The 22662-nt window shown below is 45.3% G+C and overlaps 1 protein-coding gene across 4 annotated transcripts in view; it reads right to left on the bottom strand.

The window, feature by feature from the left end:
* The window catches only part of ADCY2 (adenylate cyclase 2), a 415997-nt gene that overhangs the window by 284200 nt on the left and 109135 nt on the right, over positions 1-22662 (bottom strand). For all 4 annotated transcript variants that reach the window (XR_015240410.1, XM_086675813.1, XM_086675806.1 and 1 more), the window contains exon 3: positions 13219-13380. Coding sequence is in view for 3 of the 4 variants with exons in the window: in XM_086675813.1 (XP_086531939.1) it covers positions 13219-13380 (162 nt within the window). In the remaining variant the exon portion in view is untranslated. The remainder of the gene's footprint in view (positions 1-13218; positions 13381-22662) is intronic.

Raw genomic sequence — 22662 nt, 5'->3', positions numbered from 1 at the left:
AGTGTGTTCAGGAGGCCAGCCTCCAGAAGGAAGGCCCCACTGGGCACATTATGGGAGGCACCCCAGCTTCGAGGTGTGGGGGTTCTATCAGTTGGCATCTCCCTCCACAGGCTCCGTGCGGTGATCCACCTCTACACGTGCTCAGTGCGTTCTAGTGTTGGCCATGAGAACGATCAGCATTCTTTTTTTGTTTTTTTTTAAGATTTTATTTTTAAGTAATCTCTGCACCCAACGTGGGGCTCGAACTGACAACCCTGAGGTGGGAGAGTAACATGCTCTACTGACTGAGCCCACCACGTGCCCCCAAGAATGATCAGCATTCATAATAACAGTGTTCACATTAAAAGAATTCTGGGGGCACCTGGGTGTCTCAGTCGGTTGAGAATCCGACTTTGGCTCAGGTCATGATCTCATGATTTGTGGGTTTGAGTCCTGCTTCGGGCTCTGTGCTGACAGCTTGGAGCCTGGAGCCTGCTTCAGATTCTCTGTCTCCCTCTCTCTCTGCCCCTCCCCTGCTTTCTCTCTCTCACTCTCTCTCTCTCTCAAAAATAAATAAACATTAAAATTTTTTTTCAAAAAAAAAAGAAATCTGGAAAATGGAAAACTAAGTCGAAAGTATCAATAAAACTTCAAATTACAGTGGAGTCACTAGACTTCAAAAATAAGGGAGTCCAGTGGGCATCTAGGAAGAAAGATTATTTCTGCTATAAAGGAAAAGAAAAGAAGCCTTCAGAGTATCATTAGATTACCAAGCAGTACTTCAATACATTTCAAAAAGCAGAAATAACCTGAACAATTCTCTAATCTCAATGCAAAAACAAACAAAACCCAAGAAACCAAAACCAAAACAGAAACAAACAAACAAACAACAAAATAAAACCCCAAAACTGGAATTACTACTAGAAACAGAAAGGAAAAACCCTCTATCCCCCGGTGTGGGGGGACACTGAAGTTTCTCTCTGTCAAAAAATAAAGTCAATCAGCAAGATTATCTAGAAAATAACGATGATGAGCACACAGAAGGCATGGAGCTAAAGCAGGTTCTAGAGGGACATTTATAGCAGGTGAGCACTTCCATAAAGAAACAAGAGGGCAACACAAGAAGTTAGGACTAGAAAAGAAAAAGAAAAGCAAAAACAAAACAAAGCCAATAAAAACTACTGAAAGAAATGAATAAAGAAAAAAAAAACGAACTAAAAAACACCCCCAAATTAATCAAATAAATTTATCCACAACTCATTCTTTGGAGAAATGAAAATAAACAAAACATTAGCTAGATGAATCAGGAATTAACAGAGAAAGGACAAGTCCCAAGAATAAGAAAGTAACCGGGGAGGAGTAGAAACAAACACAATTACAGAGGTAATTGAAACCATGAAAAGAGATTATCCAACACGGAAAATCGCTGAAACCTTGGATGGAAGAGACTGCGTTTATGAGAAAATATCTCTGACAGAAACCAATCCCACAAGAGAAAGCAAATCAAACAGAAGAATGTGCATAGCAAAGTAAGGGCATGGTATCTGGCCTAATGTGGTCTAATCTATAGGAACATTTGAGATGGAAGGGTGCTCACAGTGGAGGGGAGCCCTCAGAACCGTCTGTGGCCCGAGGCTAGGGCTGCCTGTTTGCTCTTAATTATGGTCAAAACAGATGCAAAATCTTTCATAAGTTATTGGCCAAAGGAATAAAGCATCAAATTAGATTTAAAAAAAAAAGACAATATGACCTACTGAGTTAATTCCAAAAATTCAAGAATGTCCAATATTACACAAGGGAAGAAATCATAATATCCTGCCCACGGGTGACAGAAACCGTCTCTTAATACATTCAAGATACATTCTTTAAAGAAAAACAAAGAATAAAAAGAGAAAATAAAACTTCTCTAAATAGGAACAAACAGTCACCTCCCTCAAGTTATAAAACCTACTTAACCCGAAAGCCAACATATTGCTTAAAGGAAAAACACCAATCCTACTAAATAAAAACAAAACAAAACAAAATGCAACAGGTAACCATGTCTACTACCACCACCTTAATGTGAATTTTTTATGGAAGTACAATTAGGCAAAACAATTGGAAAGAAAATTAAAACTCAGAAAATGGAAATTCACTTGAAAATGATGTGATTATACGTCTGAAAAACCTCAGATCAAGTGAAAAGTGACTATAAACAATGAAAGAATTCACAAGTCATCAGAAGAAGCGTACTTACTGAAAACCTTTTGAAACCCTTCTGTCAACCTTTTAAAAAAATGTGACCACAGCACCTATTTCTAAAAATGGGCCATTGAGCCAATGGCAGATGTTCACTTGTCCACCTGTAACCATTCCTCAGGAATCCTTGGTGATTGCCCTCTGTTTTGTTTAAACAAGGGTGGAATTCTCTGATGTTTCCTCACTTTAAATTCTCCTAGTCCTGCTTTATTTCCCTATGTGTTACCATAAATATCTTTTTTGAAAAAATTTTAATATTTATTTCTTTGAGAGTGAGAGAGACAGAACGCAAGCAGGGGAGGGGCAGAGGGACAGGGAGACATAGAATGCAAAGCAGGCTCCAGGCTCTGAGCCGTCGACAAATAGCCCAACGTGGGGCTCTAACTCACAAACCATGAGATCATGACCTGAGTCAGATGCTTAACTGACTGAGCCACCCAGGTTCCTCACCATAAAAATCTTTTAATGAGGTATCTTCCTATATTGTGCACCACAGAGCTTACTTGGACCTGAGCAGACAAGAGAGAGGGAGCCCCACAGACACCGGCTCAGAGACTACTTGGAGGGTCTGCAGAAATCCATGATGGAAGAGGAGACCACAGTCCAACTGTTGGAGCTGGTATCTCTAGTGAGTTCGAGAGAAGCCCCAAAAGCTCCCCCACTGTTGGGAACCACAGAATATGACCCTGTTTGAAATAAGGGTCTTTGCAGATGCAATCAAGTTAAGGATGCTGCATGATCATCATCCTGAATTCACAGTAGGGCTCTAAAGACAATGACCAGTGTCCCTGTCTGTAAGGGACAGAAGGGGAGGAGGTGCAAAGACACAAAGAGAAGGAGGCCACGTAAAGACAGACACGTAGAGTTTTGAAGCCCCACCCACACCAAAGAATGCCAAGGAGTGCCAGCAACAAGCGGAAGCTGGAGCAAGGCACGAACGCGCTCTCCCTCAGAGCCTCCAGAGGGATCCAGCTCTGCCAACACCTTGGTTTTGATTTCTGTGAGAGAATAAATTTCACAGTTTAGAAAGTGCTGTTGTTTTCAGCACCCACGTTGGTGGTAATTTGTTACAGCAGCCCTGGGGAACCAATACAGTATCTCAGCGGGGAGTGGGAGGAGTGATACATAGCGACAGCCCTGTACAGGTGTGTGTGTCTATGACCACAAAACTGATACACGGGATGGCCAGATCCACCTTGTACCATGTAGCTGCTACTGAGTGGGGCAAACTGTAGCCCCCGAGGTTGGTTAGAGAATAAGAGTGGGCTCCTCCAGGGAACAAGACATTACAGAGAAGGATGGCACAGAAGCTCAAGATGTCCTGCTATAAGTTAATACTATAAATGACTCCTTTTGCACTTCTCCCTCTCATTGTTGACAAGGGATGAGCTATATCTCAGGGGGTTCCAAAACCAGGCATTCCATTAACCTACAGGGGCTCAGATCCTCGGGTATTAACAAACCTTCTAAACTCCAGTTACTAGTGCAGTGTGGGCTTCTAGGACCTCGTGAGGATGAAGCTCACTGCCTTAAGTCTGGGTGGGCACACTGCAGGATGGTCAAGCAGACCAGACCTGTGCCCTGAGGATGTGCAACCCAACCCCTGTCCTACTCAAAACTCCATAGGTCATTTGGGACTGTGATTATTGCCATACTCCCCCAAATATTTTTATTTCCCCTTTCTTTTAGCTTCTGTAAAAGTCATTTAAACTCAGCAAAATGAATAAATGCTGCTGTCGTTTTCCTTGAAAGGAGGAAGGTTTCATTGAAGGTTAGGGACCAGCCCTAACAGATAACTGGTTTTTCATATATGCTAGTTCATTGAATCAGCACCAAGGCCAGCAACCGTCTAGGGAAGTAGGTGTTCCTGCTGCCATTTTACAGTTGAGAAAACTGAGTAAACTAAAGAATTAGTCCAAGCTCATGTAGCGTTGCAGTCTGGTTCTCCAGGAAGCACATTCTGAGACACAGTTCAGTGGGTACTAGGGAGTTCCCTTTGGATCAATGCCCGCGGGGAAGAAAGGAAGCCAAATGAAGCACAGGGAGAAGCTGAGCTGTGATGAAGGTCTGAGAACTTTAGACAAACCTACAGAAACTCCAGAGCTGCAATGGCCCACCGGAATTGCCCTGAATCAGACCAGGCTAGATAGACTCTATAGGCCCACCTCAATCAGCCATGGATGTGGGCCATCCTTGAAGAGACAGAACCTTGAGCTGGCAGCCCTGTGAAGCTGAGGCAGCCTTAAAGAATCTAAGGGCCAACAACTCCCCAAGAGCTGGGCAGCAAATCTTTCTCTGAGGGGTGGTCCACCTCCATGTCTACCACATACAGCTAGAAAGTGGGAGAAACGGAATCCAAACCCAGAGCCCATCTGAGGCCAAAGTCCTTTTCTGTCCACCATCTGCCATGTCAAAACACTCATGAGCTGCTTGAGAAGGATATCAAAAACGATTAACCCAGCGTCTGGCCAGCAGGATCTCACATCTCCTAGGAAAGGCAAAAACTGATGCACATCATTCTCACAAAAGGCATGCTGGGATTATCGTTGTAAAGACAGAAAGTACATCCCCTCCCTCTGTTCGGGGCCTGCCCAGTCCCCAACGCACTCCACAAACAAAACGAAGTGTTTTAAGTATATTACCAAGCAGCCATTATTATTATTACCTGATGTTTCTTGGCGCTAACCATGCACCTGGCCCAGGTAAGTCATTTTCATTTATCATCGCATTTAACCATGTCCGTGGCTAGGAAGAAACTATTATTACCATTCCCACACCACTGGTAAGTAGCCACATTTCCAGGTCCATCTTTCCTTGCAGTGTCTCCCAGTAATTACGCACACATCCTCTCTCCACTGCACCAAATCACTGAGTTTCTGTCTACTCTTCAAAGAGGTCACTTAGAACCAGAGCAAAATTCTTGCTCAAGTTAAGCTGTAGATACATTTTTCTCTCAAGTTCATACAATTCAGCAAATTCATTATTCATCCTGCAAGTACAAGTTAGAAGTCCTGTGTCCCCATCAGGGGGCTGATTTTCTCATTGTCTTCTAGGAATGTTAAGGAGCAATTACAGGGGGCTCTGGGTGGCTCCGTCAATTGGGTGTCCGACTTCCGCTCAGGTCATGATCTCACGGTTCATGGGTTTGGGCCCCAGGTTGGGCTCTGTGCTGACAGCTCAGGGCCTGGAGCCTGCTTTGGATTCTGTGTCTCCCTCTCTCTCTTCCCCTCCCCCTCTCACACTCTGTGTCTCTCTCACTCAAACATTAAAACAAAAAAATTTAGGGGCGCCTGGGTGGCTCAGTCAGTTAAGTGTCCAACTTCAGCTCAGGTCATGATCTCACAGTCCGTGAGTTCGAGCCCCGCGTCGGGCTCTGTGCTGATGGCTCGGAGCCTGGAGCCTGCTTCCGATTCTGTGTCTCCCTCTCTCTCTGGCCCTCTCTCACTCATGTTCTATGTCTCTCTCTCTCTCTCAAAAATAAATATAAAAGAATAAAGAGCAATTACGGATGGATTAATATATGATTAGAATCAATATCTTTCACAAACTATCCTCAAAAATAAACACTTGGAAAGGACAGAGCCTCAGATCCCGGTGTACTGTGGAACGTGGCTGTGTGGGTAGGTGACCACGTGAGGACAATCACGTGTCCAGATGTCCACCAGTGAGTGTGCCACTCAGCCAACCTGTAATCGATCTATAATGTATCGTATTTGATATGAATCTGGTGGTTTGAATGAACAGAGGGCACACAGTTTTGATGACAGAATCCAGAAGAGGACATAGAGACTGATGAAGGGTGACGGATCAGCATTGTTCATTTCTCAGGAAACCCTCTTTGTTTCATGCGCCTTTGATCAAATCTCCAAGACAAAAACTCATGGTCTAACAGGGCTTCCTTTTACCTCTGTCCCTTCTGTCCCCTCTTCTTTTTTTTTAAACATTTTTTTTTCAACGTTTATTCATTTTTGGGACAGAGAGAGACAGAGCATGAATGGGGGAGGGGCAGAGAGAGAGGGAGACACAGAATCGGAAACAGGCTCCAGGCTCCGAGCCATCAGCCCAGAGCCTGACGCGGGGCTCGAACCCACGGACCGCGAGATCGTGACCTGGCTGAAGTCGGACGCTTAACCGACTGCGCCACCCAGGCGCCCCTCTGTCCCCTCTTCTAAACAGCCTCACAAATGCTGAAAAATAAACCGAGGTCTCATTCCACCATGACAGTAAAATGATTAACTACCAACAGGAAAGTTCTGTGTCGAGCATTCTTGCCGTTTCACTGCAGGAAAGTGCCAGAACATTCTCCAAGCGGTAGATAGGATGCCCTGCAGCAAAGCGTTAATAGTGTTGCTGTTGGTCACTTGCTCCACCAAAGTCTCCCCCGTGGGTGATGGTGTTGAGCTCCGCCATTTAAAGGTGGGGTGGGGATTCCTGCCGGGCTGGGGGGACAAGGAAGGAACAGGAACGAGGAGAGCAGACATGTGCAGTGCCTTAGATCTGCCTTAGGATTCAGTCACATCAGACACTTTCCTATTTTTACCTCTTTTCCAGGCTTACCCCCATTCCTTCCAAATTATAATGTCGTTAGACCCCATAACTGATAGTTTGCTAAAACAGGATACAGATCCCCCTCCATCGATAGCTAGATGCTACACAAAAGGAACAGTGGTTCAGTGTCCTTTCTTCCCTCTTGTGGAAAGTACTAACATCCTGCGCTTCTCCGAAGACAAGACAGTAGGAAGAGACGTCCAAATTCCCAACAATTAGTCTCCTCCAGAGCCAGAGTCCCGGCAGCTGGTAACCTGCTGTTTTCCTTTTGAGCTTCTCAGATTAGATCCTAAATGCAATTTAATTCCAGACTCCAATATACAGTTCCTGAATTATACTGCAGAAGAATCAGTTATGTAACAAATCTTCATGACTACCGATTATGTTCTTGCCATACGTGACAGACTGTATCTTCTACTTAAGGTCCAAACTAAAATTTTTCAAAGTGTATCTTAAATACGGCAAAGTATCCACCGCATACAGGAACCCTCTACCATTTATCAGAAACAGGAGTAATCCTGTTAGAATAGAAAACCAATAACCACTCCTTCGCTTATCTTCTCTAATAAATATGGGCTCCCAAATAACTGGCCTGTGTAAGTAAATCTGTATCCTGGGAAAATAAATGATACACAAAATGAAAATCCAGAATGTGGTGTGAATACCAAGGAAAGGAACATTTAAGAAAAGTAAGTAAGTTTCAAATATAAAATGTAATCGTGGCATAGAAACAGGACTATTTGGCAATCCCTGGGGGGGGGGGGGGGGGGGAGCTCGGCAGACTGCCGGCAGTGATGTTGACCTACAGAAGTGTGGCCAACAGAGAAGAGAACACAAGTATATCTAATCAGATACACAGGCTGTAGCAGCCTACACCAACGCTTGAGTGACAGACTCCCTGCCCCTGTCAGGGAGGCAAGCTTCCTGCCCTGCTGCCCAATCTTGTCTCCAGGCCGGCCACCCTCACCCATGAGCGGAAGCAGGATGCAGCACCTCAGTCTCCCTTTGCTGGATACAGCCATAAGCAAAGAAGACACCTACCTTCCTGCTCTCAGAGAATTTTTACTCAAATGTGTGCTACCTTACTGATACAAGGAACCTTCTTGTTTTCTAGTTAACCGTGCAATGCTAAGGACTTTTGGGGCTCACACTAAATTTCTGATAGATAAATAAAATAATTCATTCTTGGGGCACCTGAGTAGTTCAGTAGGTTAAGCATCTGACTTTGGCACAGGTCATGATCTCACGGTTCGTAGTTTGAGCCCTGCGTCGGGCTCTGTGCTGATGGCTCAGAGCCTGGAGCCTGCTTCGGATTCTGTGTCTCCCTCTCTCTCTGCCCCTCACCTGCTCTCTCTCTCTTTCAAATAAATAAACATTAAAAGAAAAAAAATTAATGCATTCTTCTTACATCAACAATGTAAAACTGCTTTTTAAGTTTCCTGATATTTCAGGGTCATATCAGAAAAACTGCTCTTTGACACCCAGTTAGGAAAACAAAGACGAAGTAATTACAGGAAAAGCTGGGAGACTAGTACAGTACAAAATGGATCAGAGAGCAGCTGGAAAAAAACTTCTTCCTCTTCCACAAATAAACTCTGTTCAAATAGTGTTCTTTTTCTTCCATTCCCTTGCCCCATCCTCTCTCCTCCTGCCCTTCTTGTCCGTTTCCTTCTCACCTGAATAACTCAGTCCCCAGCCATCAGGCAGAGCAAGGAACATCTGCATCTAGAGGGGACCAGGGAAGCTGAATTCGCCCAAGGTGATAAAGCTGGGGTGGGTTCCAGCAGCCTCTACAATGGGGAAGACACAGAGGACACAGCCCCGGTTGGGGGAGGGGGCACCCTCAGATGGACGTGGTGTCATAGCCTGAGCCAGGGGAGGGGGACAGGTGTTAGGGGAGGGGAATGTGGGCCAAGTGAGAAGACACCTGTGTGGGGGTAGGAGTGGCGACTGAGATAGGAGACTGGTTACACACCGGCATTGATCCAGTAAGTAAATACGTTAAGAATCATTGCAACTGAACTTTTTTCACTATTGGCCATGGAATCACAAGAGAAAGGGAGAACACTGGCATGAAACTCGTGGCAGGCTGGAAAGACCGGTGTGAAGTCATGGTGTCTAATATGTAGGTATAGATAAAAGTTGATGTAGATGTAAATGCGTGTGCCCCTTGTCTTGGAGTAGTGACAACCCAGTGGGAATGAGAAGACCTACAAGCCTAGAGCTTGCTAAGTGCCACTCTTCACCAAGAAGAACAGGGCTCCTCGGAGGGATGGCAGATTTTAGGGCCAGGGCAGGGAAAGCATGAGATGAGCCTGAAACGTCTTATTGTGTCAGAAAGCAACAAAGTGCTCAAAGAGTGATGGGGACCATCACCAAAGGTGCAGAAGCCAGCCTGAAGGGGCGCCCACTGGACAAGTCTGAGCCCAGACTTGTGGGCTCATATAAGTGGGCTTATAACCCTCTGTATAGAACAGGGAAACACAAGACGGTCTAGACATCAATAAGTGAATAAAACAGGATATTTGCCTGGTTTCAAAGTACCTCCCCACAAAATATGCCTTAATTACAAAGAAGAGAAGAGTAATGCCAAAGCGGTAAAGCCTGGCAGACGGCCATCAGACGAAAGTCCAACATAAACGATGAGACCCTGAGAGACCGTGATGAGAATGCACCATCACCTCTGTGTTTCCTGCCAAAGATGCATCAACCGAATCCATTCATGATGAAACATCAGACAAAGTCAACCTGAAGACCATTTGATAAAGTACCTGGCATGCCATCCTCAAAAGTGTCAACATCACGAAAGCCATGGGAGGACTAAGGGGTTGCTGCAGATTGAAAGACACCAAAGAGGGGCGCCTGGGTGGCGCAGTCGGTTAAGCGTCCGACTTCAGCCAGGTCACGATCTCGCGGTCCGTGAGTTCGAGCCCCGCGTCAGGCTCTGGGCTGATGGCTCAGAGCCTGGAGCCTGTTTCCGATTCTGTGTCTCCCTCTCTCTCTGCCCCTCCCCCGTTCATGCTCTGTCTCTCTCTGTCCCAAAAATAAATAAACGTTGAAAAAAAAATTAAAAAAAAAAAAAAAAGAAAGACACCAAAGAGATTAGAGAACACACCGGCAACGCTGCAGAATTCTGGTCTGGGCCCTTTTCTGTAAAGGACGTTGTTGGGAAAGCTGGATGAATCTGAATCACAACAGCAGAGCCATGTGAATTTCCCAATTTTCATAGTTGCATTATGGTTAAGTGCAATGGCATCGTACGAGATACTGTCTAAAGCATTTAGCGGCTCCGACTTGAGCTCAGGCCCTGATCTTACGGTTCGTGAGTTCGAGCCCCGTGTCGGGCTCTGTGTTGACAGCTCAGAGCCTGGAAGCTGCTTCGGATTCTGTGTCTCCCTGTCCCTCTGCCCCCAGCTCATTCTCTCTCTCTCTCAAAATAAATAAACATTAAAAATAATAGTAATAAATAAAGGATTTAGGAGCAATGAGGCATCAGACTGGTAACTTATCTTTTGGTGGATTAGGAAAAAAAATTCTCTGTATTAGATTTGGAACTTATTGGTAGGTCTGTGATTGTTTCAAAATAAAAGTAAAAAAAAAAAGTCAGGGATTATACTTTATATTTAAATGTACTAGAAATGCTCATTCATCACTTTCAGTGATTAAGTAAATTCCCTCAGTTGGGTAATATATTGTAGCCTGAGACTGAATTCTACTTCAAGATGAATGCTGGGAAAATAAATGTGCCGAGAACAATGAACTCTGTTAATCAACGTGGAAGGGAATAGGGTTTTCTATGAAGTCGACATTTTGGTTAACACAGAAGCATTACATGCTATCAGTGGATTGGCAATGTTCCAAAAATAAAGTGAAACATTCTTTTCTTTTCTTTATTTTTTTGAGAGAGAAAGAAAGCATGAGTGGGGGAGAGGGGCAGAGGAAGGGTGGGGTGGGGACAGGGAGAATCTCAAGCAGGCTCCATGCGGAGCACCAAGCCCAACACAGGGCTCATTCCCATGAACCATGACATCATGACCTGGGCCAAAATCAAGAGCTGGATGCTCAACCAACTGAGCCACCCAGGTATCCCCAAACAAACATTAATATGGGTCCACGCTAAACAAAATGCACTCTGTCTTCAGCGGTTTATAATGTAGGGGGACACTGATCACCACTCATCAGCAAACCTCTTTCTTCATATGAAACTGACAGCCTTTCAGTAATTTTGCGTTAAACAATTACACCATGGCAGTATAACCACCTAATGTGTATCATCCTAATTTATGTACACTTTTCATCAACAGTTATCAATGAAGTGTTTTTCTCCCATCACAAAGCAGTGCTATTTGTAGGTTACATGTCCAGCAGTGGCCAAAGGTGCTTAAATCTCTTTTCCTCATGACTTTGACATTTACCAACGGACCTTCCATTTTCAATCTGTCAGTGTATCCTGCCTTTCCCTGCCCTCGGAATCATTGTGAAATTACTTCTGAAGAAAAGGAAAACTGACGTTCTGTTCTTCTGCTTCCTTTCAATGTTTTTCTTACATGGAATCATTTGGAATGAAAAACTTTTATTCTTTTTTGCTCTTCCAGAATTATCCTATCTCTGGCTGTCCACTGATAAAAATTGTTTTTCTTTGTGTGTTTGGAAAATTGAGTAACTGAATGTTTAAGATTACATTCTTTCCCAATTTTTTGAACTTGCAGAAGAAAATAAAAATGCTCTGAAAGAAAAGCAAACGCACTACAGTACGTAGTGACCTAGAATACATCAGATTCTTGACAAACCATTTATTCCCCCCCCTCCGCTTTTTTTTTTAAACCCATTTGATCCTTACAGGCATGTATCTTAATCCTCCTTTCCAAGATATTTTTTCTATTACATCTGCCCCAGCAGACACTGTATTTATTCATGAAGGGGCCAAAGAGATAGGTACGAAATGTTCAGCGGATGTGTTCTAGGGTAACCTAAAACCAGGAAAGTGTTGTAAGCCCTGAAAACAGGCTTGAGAGCCCCCGTGTCTGTGTGATGAGGGCTTTCCCGCAGTGACTGTCATAATGTCAGCTGGCTCAGCTGATCACATACCCGTTCCTACTGCAGAAACAGACCCACCCCCCCCCCAAGCCCCACTCCAGGGAGACTGGAAAAATGGAATTTATGGGAGAGAGGAGACACATCCCATAAATACCTTCAAGGGAGGCTCTGACATGCGGCGCAAGGAAGTAAAAGCTGGGGCAGAGCCCGTACAAAAAGGAACATTTCCCCCGCCTCTTCCCAGGCGCAGCTGCATTGTTTCTTCTTTTCATAAAACACCACCTTCGTTCCTTCCTTTGATCCGTTACTGACGGGTCGCCATCTGGGCCTCGGGTGGTGCCGGCTACTCGGGCCAGTGGCAGGGAATGCGTGCGGGCACGTGGCTTTGCTCCACGTCTGAACCAGTCAGCGGGAACCTGGAGCCCACCGTGCAGAATCAGGGCCAGGGTTCTGACGCTCACCCCGTGCCAGTGAAGGCTGTCTTTCAGACCGCTCCGACTGAACGCCGGGCTTCACAGGAGCTCTAGGAGAGGAATGTTGAGAAAAGGGATCCCCAGAAGGCTTTCCAGCTAAGCGGGATTTCCAGACACCCAAGGATAAGCCTCCAGCTCTATGTCAAGTTTCCAAATGAAACATTCCACCGAGTGAACGACAAACGGGTTTCTCAGACCCCACAGGGCTCGTGTGATCCGTGTCTAAACCCCCACTTTCAATGGCAGTGCTGTTCCTAACCAGTCCTCTCACCCTCGGCGTTTTTACACCATGGCTGCATTTCTTAAATTTGATTCTAACAGAGCGTAATTGAACATACCTGTTTCAAGTAAAAAAAAAAGATACTTAGGGACAACTCCAAACCACTGACCCTCATGTTTATGGATGTGCATAGCAGGAAATCAAGTCACTTTTCAAATGCTTTTAACTAATTAAACACAACGGCTTCTTCGAAACCCCACTTACTAGCAAAGCTAAATTTGCTGTCGTAGCATTTGAAAGATTTATTTTTTTTTTTTTAATGCCCACGGACCTGTCAGAAGATCAGGAAATGGAGATCTTTCCCCCTCTGTAAAGAGAGGGCTTTATCGGATATGAAGGTGGGGGAGAATTATGAATTTAACTGTGTAAGTTATTTTCACTCTAAAAACAGGGTGCTGAATTCCAACGCATAGTAAGAACAGCTTTGAAGCATCCACAGTCATACGACCATCCAGCAACCAGCAAAGTGGAGCGGCCGTCCGCAACGTTCCCTGTTGCTGACTGCTACGTGCTGATGCCGCTGCTGGAGGTGGGGTGTGGCTGGCTCCCCACTAGCCACACACAGCCACCTCGGGCACCTGCCGGGTACCCCAGTCGCACCCCGAACAGGTGCACAGCACCCCTGGCACCCAGAGGTGGGGGTGGGGGGCACTGGTCACCCACCTGCCAGACCAGGTGCTCCTTGGCCCCGGGCGTTGCGGACAGGCAGATGCTCAGCACGACGGTGTGGGAGGAGGCCGTGAGCACGCTGGCGATGATGGCGTCTCGCATGTTGAAGGGGAGCATGGTGTATACCACGAAGATAATGAAGAGGAAGAAGGACACCTACGGGAGAAGAACAGGGAGAGTCAGCAAGAGCGCCCGTCCCCAGTGCTTCTCTCCCTTGCCCACGAAAGGCTGCACAAGACGCCGCGAACTGCACCCGTGTAGTTTTGTGTTTTTCTTCTTTAATATTTACTTATTTTAGGGGCGCCTGGGTGGCGCAGTCGGTTAAGCGTCCGACTTCAGCCAGGTCACGATCTCGCGGTCCGTGAGTTCGAGCCCCGCGTCGGGCTCTGGGCTGATGGCTCGGAGCCTGGAGCCTGTTTCCGTTTCTGTGTCTCCCTCTCTCTCTGCCCCTCCCCCGTTCATGCTCTGTCTCTCTCTGTCCCAAAAATAAAAAACGTTGAAAAAAAAAATTTAATATTTACTTATTTTTGAAAGAGACAGAGAGAGACTAAGCACAAACTGGGGAGGGGCACAGAGAGAGGGAGACACAGACTCCAAAGCAGCTTCCAGGCTCTGAGCTGTCAGCACAGAGCCCGACGCGGGGCTCGGACCCACGGACCGCGAGATCGGGACCTGAGCCGAAGTCAGACGCCTAACCGACTGAGCCACCCAGGCGCCCCGAACCGCACCCATTTAGAGAGTAGTATTATGAGAAAATAAGACGGCACATTCAAACAAACCCAATGGATTACAATAAAGGACTAACTCTTGTGAGGGGGAAGAAAAAAATCATTCTTTTTCAATATTTGAAGATTTCCAACTTTCATCCCCAAACTACTGCAGACATTAGGTAACTCTGAGCACTCTCTGGATCTGGATGCAAGCTGGTCCCTAACTCCTCGGGTTTAGTATCTGTGCTTCCAAACACACATCTGGATTCCTGAGCTATGTCTCCAACTGTGTCGGGAGATCCCTGGAGGGTGGTCGGGTTTCATCTGGGGGAGCTGACGCCAGAGGATCGAGTGGTGTGGACGTGTAACAAATTGAAACAGCTCAGAGGTGGTTCAGCTGTTATCAAAACCACTTGGCAGGTTCTCCAAAAGTTAAGCCCAGAACCACCTTAGGACCCAGTGATCCCGTTCTTAAGTACGTATCTTAAAGAACTGAAAACAGGCATTCAAACAGATACATGCACACACGTGTTTGCAATAGCACGATTCACAACAGGCAAAAGGTGGAAACCACACAAATGTCCACCAGCGGATGAACGGATACACGGCCTGTGGCACATCCATGCAATGGAATACGAGTCGGCCAGAAAAAAGCAACGACGTACTGAGATAACATGTTTTAACACAGATGAACCCCAAGAGCATTATGCTAAGAGAACGCAGCTAAGGCAAAAGCCCACAGGTTCCATTTGTACGGACTATCTAGAATAGATAAATGAACAGAGACGGGCAGCAAACTGGTGGCTACCAGGGGCTGGAAAAGGGGGTAGGGGAAGTCACCACCTGGTAGGCGCAGAGGTCCCTTTTGGGGTGATGACAGACTTCCTGGGACGGGATGGAGGCGATGGTCGCAGAACACCGTGAATGTACTAAATGCCACCATATTCTTCCTTTTAAAATGGCTAATTGATGTTATGTGAACGTCACCTCAGTGAGAAAGAAAAGCCACAGGAGAGCTTACAGAAAGATTCGGAATGGAAAAGGGAATGGCTTAGTAGGTAACCGAACAGGCTGTTTTCGTCAAAAAAGCAGCAGAGACAGAAGAACACTGAGGGGGGTGGAAAGGTGATAAATCAAGTGGGGAAAGAGCCAAGGTCAGGGAAGCAGAAGAGCGGCATCAGGAGAGCTCCGCCCCACAGCTCTTCACTCAAGAACAAAAGGGAAGCTAAGCAAGGAAAGAGCTCCTCCCGCGTGCAGAGTGACCCGTGTTGCATAAGGAACCCCAAACCCCAGCACAGCTGGAAAGACAGGGAGACACCATGCCAGCTCTTCCACGGGGAGTCCGGATGTGTGTTCGCGAGAAGAACCTGGGCACCAGGCGCTGCTCACGGTGGGTCTGAAGACAGCAAGGGCTGCAAGGACACTGGGCCCCCTTCCTGAATGAAGAAGGGGAGCCGCACCACAGGTCATGATCAAACAGTAATGGTCACCATTTCACTGTCCAGGGGTCTGCGGTATAAGCTCCATGGGTACAAGCATCACAGACAAAAGGGCATATGGAAGATCAGGGGCGCAACCTAAAAAGAAATTTGGACCTCTCAAACACGCCCCTTCCTTTTCTCCCAAACACCTGCTCATTGGACAAGCACGTATGAAGCTTCTCTGAGGTTCTGGAGGTGGAGGACAGATGCAGAATCCTGGCTCTCAGGCACGTGAAAGTCACGTGTATCAGCCGTCACTTCACAGCTGATGTATCCGGAGAGAAGGGGTACCCAGCCCCACTCCAGTGAGACACTGGGGTGAAGTCCCTGGGTCATCGTCTCTAAGGTCCTGCGAGTTCAAGCGTCTCAGAATAACAGCCAAGAAGAATCCTACCAGGAGTGTGAAAACGAATCCAGGAATCCCCCTTAGGGAGCTTTGGTTGGGCATGGCCCATCTGTTCTATGCCCACTCCTAATTCAGTCTAGTCATAATGGACTTCAGGCCAAAACATATGGGCAAAAGGATCACCATGGCCATACTATTTTGCTGGTAAATGCTTTTTTATTTTACCTCCTTAAAAAGGCTGTGAAGATGCTTTTCATTCATGTATTATTATACAGCATTCTACACTTTCTATTCCATATATGGAATGGTAAAAAAATATGTTAGACAGTTTATGTACCAAAACACCTAGTATTGATGGAAAGAAACCAGGCGTTTCTTCGGAGGGACCTTTCTGAGCTAGGTGCCAATCGACCCAAGCAGACTGGGGCAGTCCCCTGCCTCCACTTCCCAAGAAGAGAATATACAGAGTGATTTCTTAGAGCCCCAAATCAGATTTCAAAACTGCCAAGAACCAGCACATGCATTTAAGGAGCACTCAGTGTACAAGTGCCTTCTCCACTCTTCAATAGTTGCATCCTGCTTTCTAAAAGGGGTATCACTGACCCAGAGAAATGGGAAACTTGGCCAATATCTCCCAACCAGTCAGTGTCAAAGCCCAAATAGCAATCCACGGGTTTAATTCTTCTATGTGTTCTTGGTAAAGAGTTTGACCAAGACAAACTTTCCCCTGATAGGAATCCCATGAAGCTGGGATTCATGGGATTTTTCTCCTGATAGAAATCTTTCCCCTGATAGAAATCTTTCCCCTGATAAAAATCCCATGAAGCTGAAGGTCTAACAGAAGACACACGTGCACACAAGACATTCTTGCAAGTCTGACGTGGAAAGACAGCAGCTCTTTCCCCTCCTGCTAAGACAATCACAGGAAGTGCCCGACATCTTGGCTCAGATGCTGAACTCTTTCAGTAAGTAGGACCGATTTTTAATGATCATTACGAAATTGCTAATGTTTCAAGATTTGTTCATATTTCCTTCATTTCTATACGCTTAACTTTCAGTTTGTGTTTACAGACTGGTGGTTTATGATAAATGGTAACACACAACAATGAACATTTAACAAAATTGTCAGTTAGAGGGGAGCCTGGGTGACTCAGTCGGTTAAGCATGTAACTCTTGACTTTGGCTCAGGTCATGATCTCACAGTTCAGGAGTTTGAGCCCCATGTCAGGCTCTGTACTGACACGCAGAGCCTGCTTGAGATTCTCTCTCTCTCTCTCTCTCTCTCTCTCTCTCTCTGTGTGTGTGTGTGTGTGTGTGTGTGTGTGTGTGTGTGTGTGTCCCTCCCCCGTGCTCACTCTCTCTCTCTCAAAAGTAAATAGATAGATAATTGTGCATGGTCATGGCTTATTGAGAAAATTAAATTTACTTTGGAATCTCTACTACAAATTTACAGGAAATATTTTTAATCCAGACACTGTTATTTCTACACACGGCATTAATGAAAAATCCTATTTCCTACAAGAGGTATTAAATGATTATTTTCAGGGGCACCTGGGTGGCTCAGTCAGTTGAGTGCTGGACTTTAGCTCAAGTCATGATCTCACAGTTCTTGGGTTTGAGCCCCTGCATCGGGCTCTGTGCTGCAGTGCAGAACCTGCTTGGGCTTCTCTCTCTCCCTCTCTCTGCCCCCTCCCCTGCTCACACTTGCCCTCTCTCTCTCTCTCTCTCTCTCTCTCTCTCTCAAAAATAAACATTAAAAAATGGTTATTTCAAGTATTAGAATTGACAATTACAAAAAAGAGCCTCTCTTAAACAACTACAGTTTTCCTCTAATGCAAAAACCTGCAGTTCTTTGAAATTACCGTAACTTTTGAACAGCTTAATTTTGGACAGCTTTAAAACTCTAACATTATTTCAATTATTTTACAGTTCAGCAGACATTTTGAGCTTTGAAAAGGAAGCACATGGAAAGCTTATCTGCATTAACCAAATGGAGAATAGACATTCTGTTTTCCAAATACAATTACTCCTGTTAAGTGTTCATTTTTAGATGACAAAATGAATTTTTTTAAAGGTCAATTAAGCAAGCTGTATTAAATCAAGTTTTGAATTTTAGTGGCAGCATTTCAGGAACAGCACGAGGTGCCCAGAGAGCCTTCCACAGGCTGGACGAGGAAGAAGACAGTCAAGTGTGGCTGCAAGCCCCACATAGGGAACAGTCTTCGCTTCTTATTGCTTCCAGAGGGCTCTATTTTTCCTTTTAGCCTTCTTTCCAAAGCAACTTCAACTAGGGCCATATGTAAGACCAAAATGGATTTGGCACATCTAAAGAACGTGTGGGTTAAAAGCTCCAAAAAGGCGAATGCAAGCACTTGGGTTTCCATGTTCCCATGGGGACATTTCCATGACTGACAGCCTCCCTGACTGTATCTCTGTCCGGAGGCTGAAGAATGGGGAGCCACCGGTGTGATTACTGAGACCCTGCACAGACCCCTGGATCAGCGTGACATTGGAAGAGGTAGAACTCCTCCCCAGAACACCCAACTGAAGTGTTTCCCTTAACTGAGGCCGCCATTTGCCTTTTGTGAGACATCCACATCTTTCTCTCTGGGCTACTTGAACCTCAAGCGCTGTAAGTTTCAAACCAAGTTAAGAGCTTCTTTGTTATGTTCTTAAACCTATTCCTCTTGCAGGGTAACGCAATCCTGCCCACGATGTCTTTGTCCCCAACAACCCAGGTGCAAACTTTTAAGCCTCGCCGTTGACAATTCTTCACGTCCACACTCGAAAACAATGTCTTCTTACTTTAGGACCCCAGAGTCTCGCATCTGTTTGTCTGCGCTTCTCCACCCTTACTTCCACGAGGCTCATGACCTTCCCATCTGTTAAATACGCTTCCATACTTTTCTCTTCCTCCTCCCCATCCCCCGACAAGGGAGCCAGAGTGCATATCCTTCCTCGTTTTTGCCTGTCCCACCCCATTCTCCATGCTTCTGGTAATCGTTAGGACTCATCACCAAATATTTCTAACTCCCTTCCTTCTGGGAACATAGTACCAATGCAGTGAGCATTTTCTTTTAAGTCAGAGGAAGCCATATGACTTGCTTTGACAAATAAAGTGTGGGAAGAAGACATATGTTATCTTTTGGGTAGAAATTACTGCACAACTTACCAAGCCCCCTCCCCTCCCTGGCAATCATGGAAACATGATGTTGGACCTCCTCCCAAGCTTCGTGTCAAGTGAGGGGCAGATTCCCTCAGCTGACCCACACGGACCTGTGTTCATTTGAACCTGCCATAATCCTTTGTGGCAGTAAGCCCCTGGGACCCCAAGCACAGCTTGGGTGGTCCTGACTGACACCAAGCTCATACAACACACACACACACACACACACACACACACACACACACACACACACACGAGTTTTACTGATGGAGAGATTAGATTCCTTTATATGCATTACTCTGCAATTTGCTTTTAGCACTGAATTATACATCATGGGCATCTTTCCAAGTCTGGAGATGTGAATATATGATTTACTTTTTACCAATTACAAAATATTCCACAGTAACGGATGCACCAGATTTTCCTTGCACTAGCATTTCCTTACTGCTGATCATTCATGGCAAGTTAGGCGCCCCTTATCCAACTGCTGTGGTAATATTCTCATGGATCTCCCTTTCTCCAACATTCTCCTTTCCCTAATCCAGCCAACATGCAGCTGCTAGATTCGTGATGCTGAAGACACAGGTCCAGTTGGTTCCTTCCTTGGATGAACCTTTCCTCTGGCTAACCCCTGTGCTCAGAACTCTTCTCTTCAAGGGCCCTCACGGTCACAGAAGAAAGTGGAAACTACATGGGCTGGAGGTCAAGACTCCCCAGACTGGCTTTTCACCTCTTCCTAGAGCCACTTCAAGGACAAACTTTTATCATCTCTCCACCCACACTCTCCAGCTGCCCCCATCTCATTCAGAGTCCAGGTCCTGCCAGTGGCCACCAGTCCCCAGATGTGGCCTCCTGGGGCCACCTCCCCTTTACTCCACCCACTCACTCCTTCCCTCCATCTGGCCTCCAGGGCTGTTTCTGGGGTCTGCCCAGAATGCTCATTCCTGGGTGCTCTGCCCATGCCTCCCCTGCCTGGCTTCCTCTCTGCACTCGGGTCTCTGCTCACTGTTACACTTTTAAGCATCTCTGCTCTTTTGGGGGACACAGTTCAAACCATAGTATCAAGATCATGCCGTAGATCAGACCAGACTTTCGATTCCAACTCCTTTCCCTCCATTTTACATCTCATACGCCATTTCCACGTGGAGGATAAAGAATAAACTTCACAGTTATTTACAGTTTATGAATGAATCACAAATCATTTCATACAAATGATTTTTTTTTTTACTTTTTTAAACGGAAAAATTGTTGCAAACATGGAGAAGAGCTGAGGTACCACTTAAGCAACAGTTAGAAAGACACAGAAATGGTCCTAACCTGACTCTACATAGATCTGGTCTTTGACTACCCAGGTCCCTGGTGCAAAGTCCGTGGATTTTCAGAGCGTGGTTCACGTTTGTTTCAGAGTTCAATGGCAAGCAGAACGTTCCCAGACGTGTCAACAGTAGCTTCAAAGATGGAGCTTCCAGTTTTTCCATCCAAATGGTACCCCAGCGTTACTGTCCTCACGCAGCTCTGCTGTCTAACCCCACTTCCCCGAGCACACACAAGCAAGCACGATCAGGAAGATAATCAGGATTACTTATGTAAATCGCCATGGTTCTGTTGAGGATACACCATCTGAGAAACATTTTCTACTCTTTTATGCTAATAGTGCTAAGAGAAATAACATCCCAGTGAACATACGTATTTTATAATCAGAAGACGAGCTCCTCGAATTGTTCTCTCCCACAAATCTCGGAGAAATCAAAAATAGCACAGTGTTGAAAGTACTAGCTTAATTTTCAAAGACAGAGATTTCACTAAAAGCCATAGGAATTATACCTGCTTGACTGGAGCATGAATTGTAGTTCTTTTAACGCGATCGCTTGTTGTTTTAGAATACGACTACAAATGCCAAAGTTTCGCAAAATTTCCCAAGGGAAAGAGGGAATTCTTGACTGTATCGATCTATCTAACTGAGCATTCTGGAAGTAAATTCTAAATATGAACAAAACTTTTCTTTCTGAATGGTACCCTTCCACCTCAAAGGATTGCTGGCTTTGAGAATATCTATGCCACTATCTAGGAGAATTTACATTTTTGTCTGGAAACAACTAGCAAGATATTTAGCCAGAAGTGTGCTTTAACTTTCCTCTTAAGTTTTTGTTTCAATTCCAGTAGAGTTAACATAGTCTACTATCAGTCTTAGGTGTAGAATTTAGTGATTCGACATTCCATACAACACCCGGTGCTCGTCACGACGAGTGCGCTCCTTAATTCCCCCCACCTGTCTCACCCACCTCCCCCCACCCCTGCCGCCCACCTCCCCTCTGGTAACCATGGGTTTGTTCTCGGCAGTTAAGAGTCTGTTTCTTGGTCTGCCTCTCTCTCCCTTTGCTCTTTTGTTGAGATGCAAAATGATACTTACCTTTTCATCTAGATTAGTATTTTCTTTTCTGTTATCGATCATACTTTCTATAAGGACTGGAGTCACTGTTCCATTTCTTAGTACAAATATCACAACTGTGCAAACAGCCTTTTCTTTAATTGGGGGCCCTCAGTCATACCAATGTTTAATGCTAAGACATCAGTGTATGTCAGGCTTCTGTGAGTGTCTCTTTATGATTACTCTTTTTAGGTTTATCTTCTTCCCCCTTCCCCTTTTTCTTTCCCAGGTCCTCCCACTGGGGAGGGTATGCACTTGCACATCTGTATCTATATCTCTATATGTGTGTGCATATACACATACAGAGAAACACATGTATATTATATACATATACACATACACACACATATACATATACATACATATATGTAATCCCTGTGTGTGTGCGTGTGTATGCATATACAGACTTTGGGGAATCCACATATGCCACCCCACTAAAATCCCATCAAACCTCAGCTCTGGTATCAGTTAAAAAGCCACCTCTCCTCCGCTTAGAGACATAGGCTTTCCCACAAGCACGAGTCAAGGGAAGGACGGTCTGCTCCACAGAGGAAGTCTAGATCTCTGACTGAGGTTGAATTCAACACAATTAATGTCATGGATGCTTCCAGATGCTTCTGGAACTTTCTCAAGTTCCATTCTCTTTTCAACCACTCTGGCTTCCCAGGGCCTCGCACGACTTTACACGGGTCTATAGGCTGAGCACACTGTCTCAGTCCTAAGATCTAATTCTGAATTTCATGCTTATGCACCACAGTAGATTACACAATCACAACAGCCAAATCGTCATTAATACTATTTACAGGAAAGTATTACAGAGACTCTAGATCATCAGAAGAGGCTCAAGTACGGGGGAGCAATTCTCATTACACAGATTTGATCTCTCCAACCTCCAACCTTTGTCCTCACATTCTCTCCCATCTCACTTAATGAAACTTCTAGTCCCCATCCTAGGAACTATTGTTAATAATTTTCTCTTCCTCGTTCTCTTGATCCTTAGAAGACATCCTGAATCCGCCTACCCCTTTCCACCTGGGGCTACACCTCTAGTCCAACTCATACGATCACCTCTGGATTCTTGCAAAAGCATCCGCCTACACTTAGTGCCCTCTAGAATGAATTTCCCACACAGAAGTTCAGGGTTTCTTTTAAAATTGAGATACAATTTACATATGATGTGTGCACTTAAGGTGTACAACACGATACTTTTACACACTGCAATACAGTTACCACTTCTAGGTACATATCCAAATGAAATGAAAACAGGATGTTGAAAACTCCCGAGTTCGCTGCAGCGTTATTCACGA

Source organism: Puma concolor, chromosome A1, assembly GCF_028749965.1.
Source record: "Puma concolor isolate L17-30 chromosome A1, mPumCon1.1.hap2, whole genome shotgun sequence".
Taxonomy (NCBI): Eukaryota; Metazoa; Chordata; class Mammalia; order Carnivora; family Felidae; genus Puma; species Puma concolor.
This window is presented reverse-complemented; position numbering and strand designations above follow the sequence as displayed.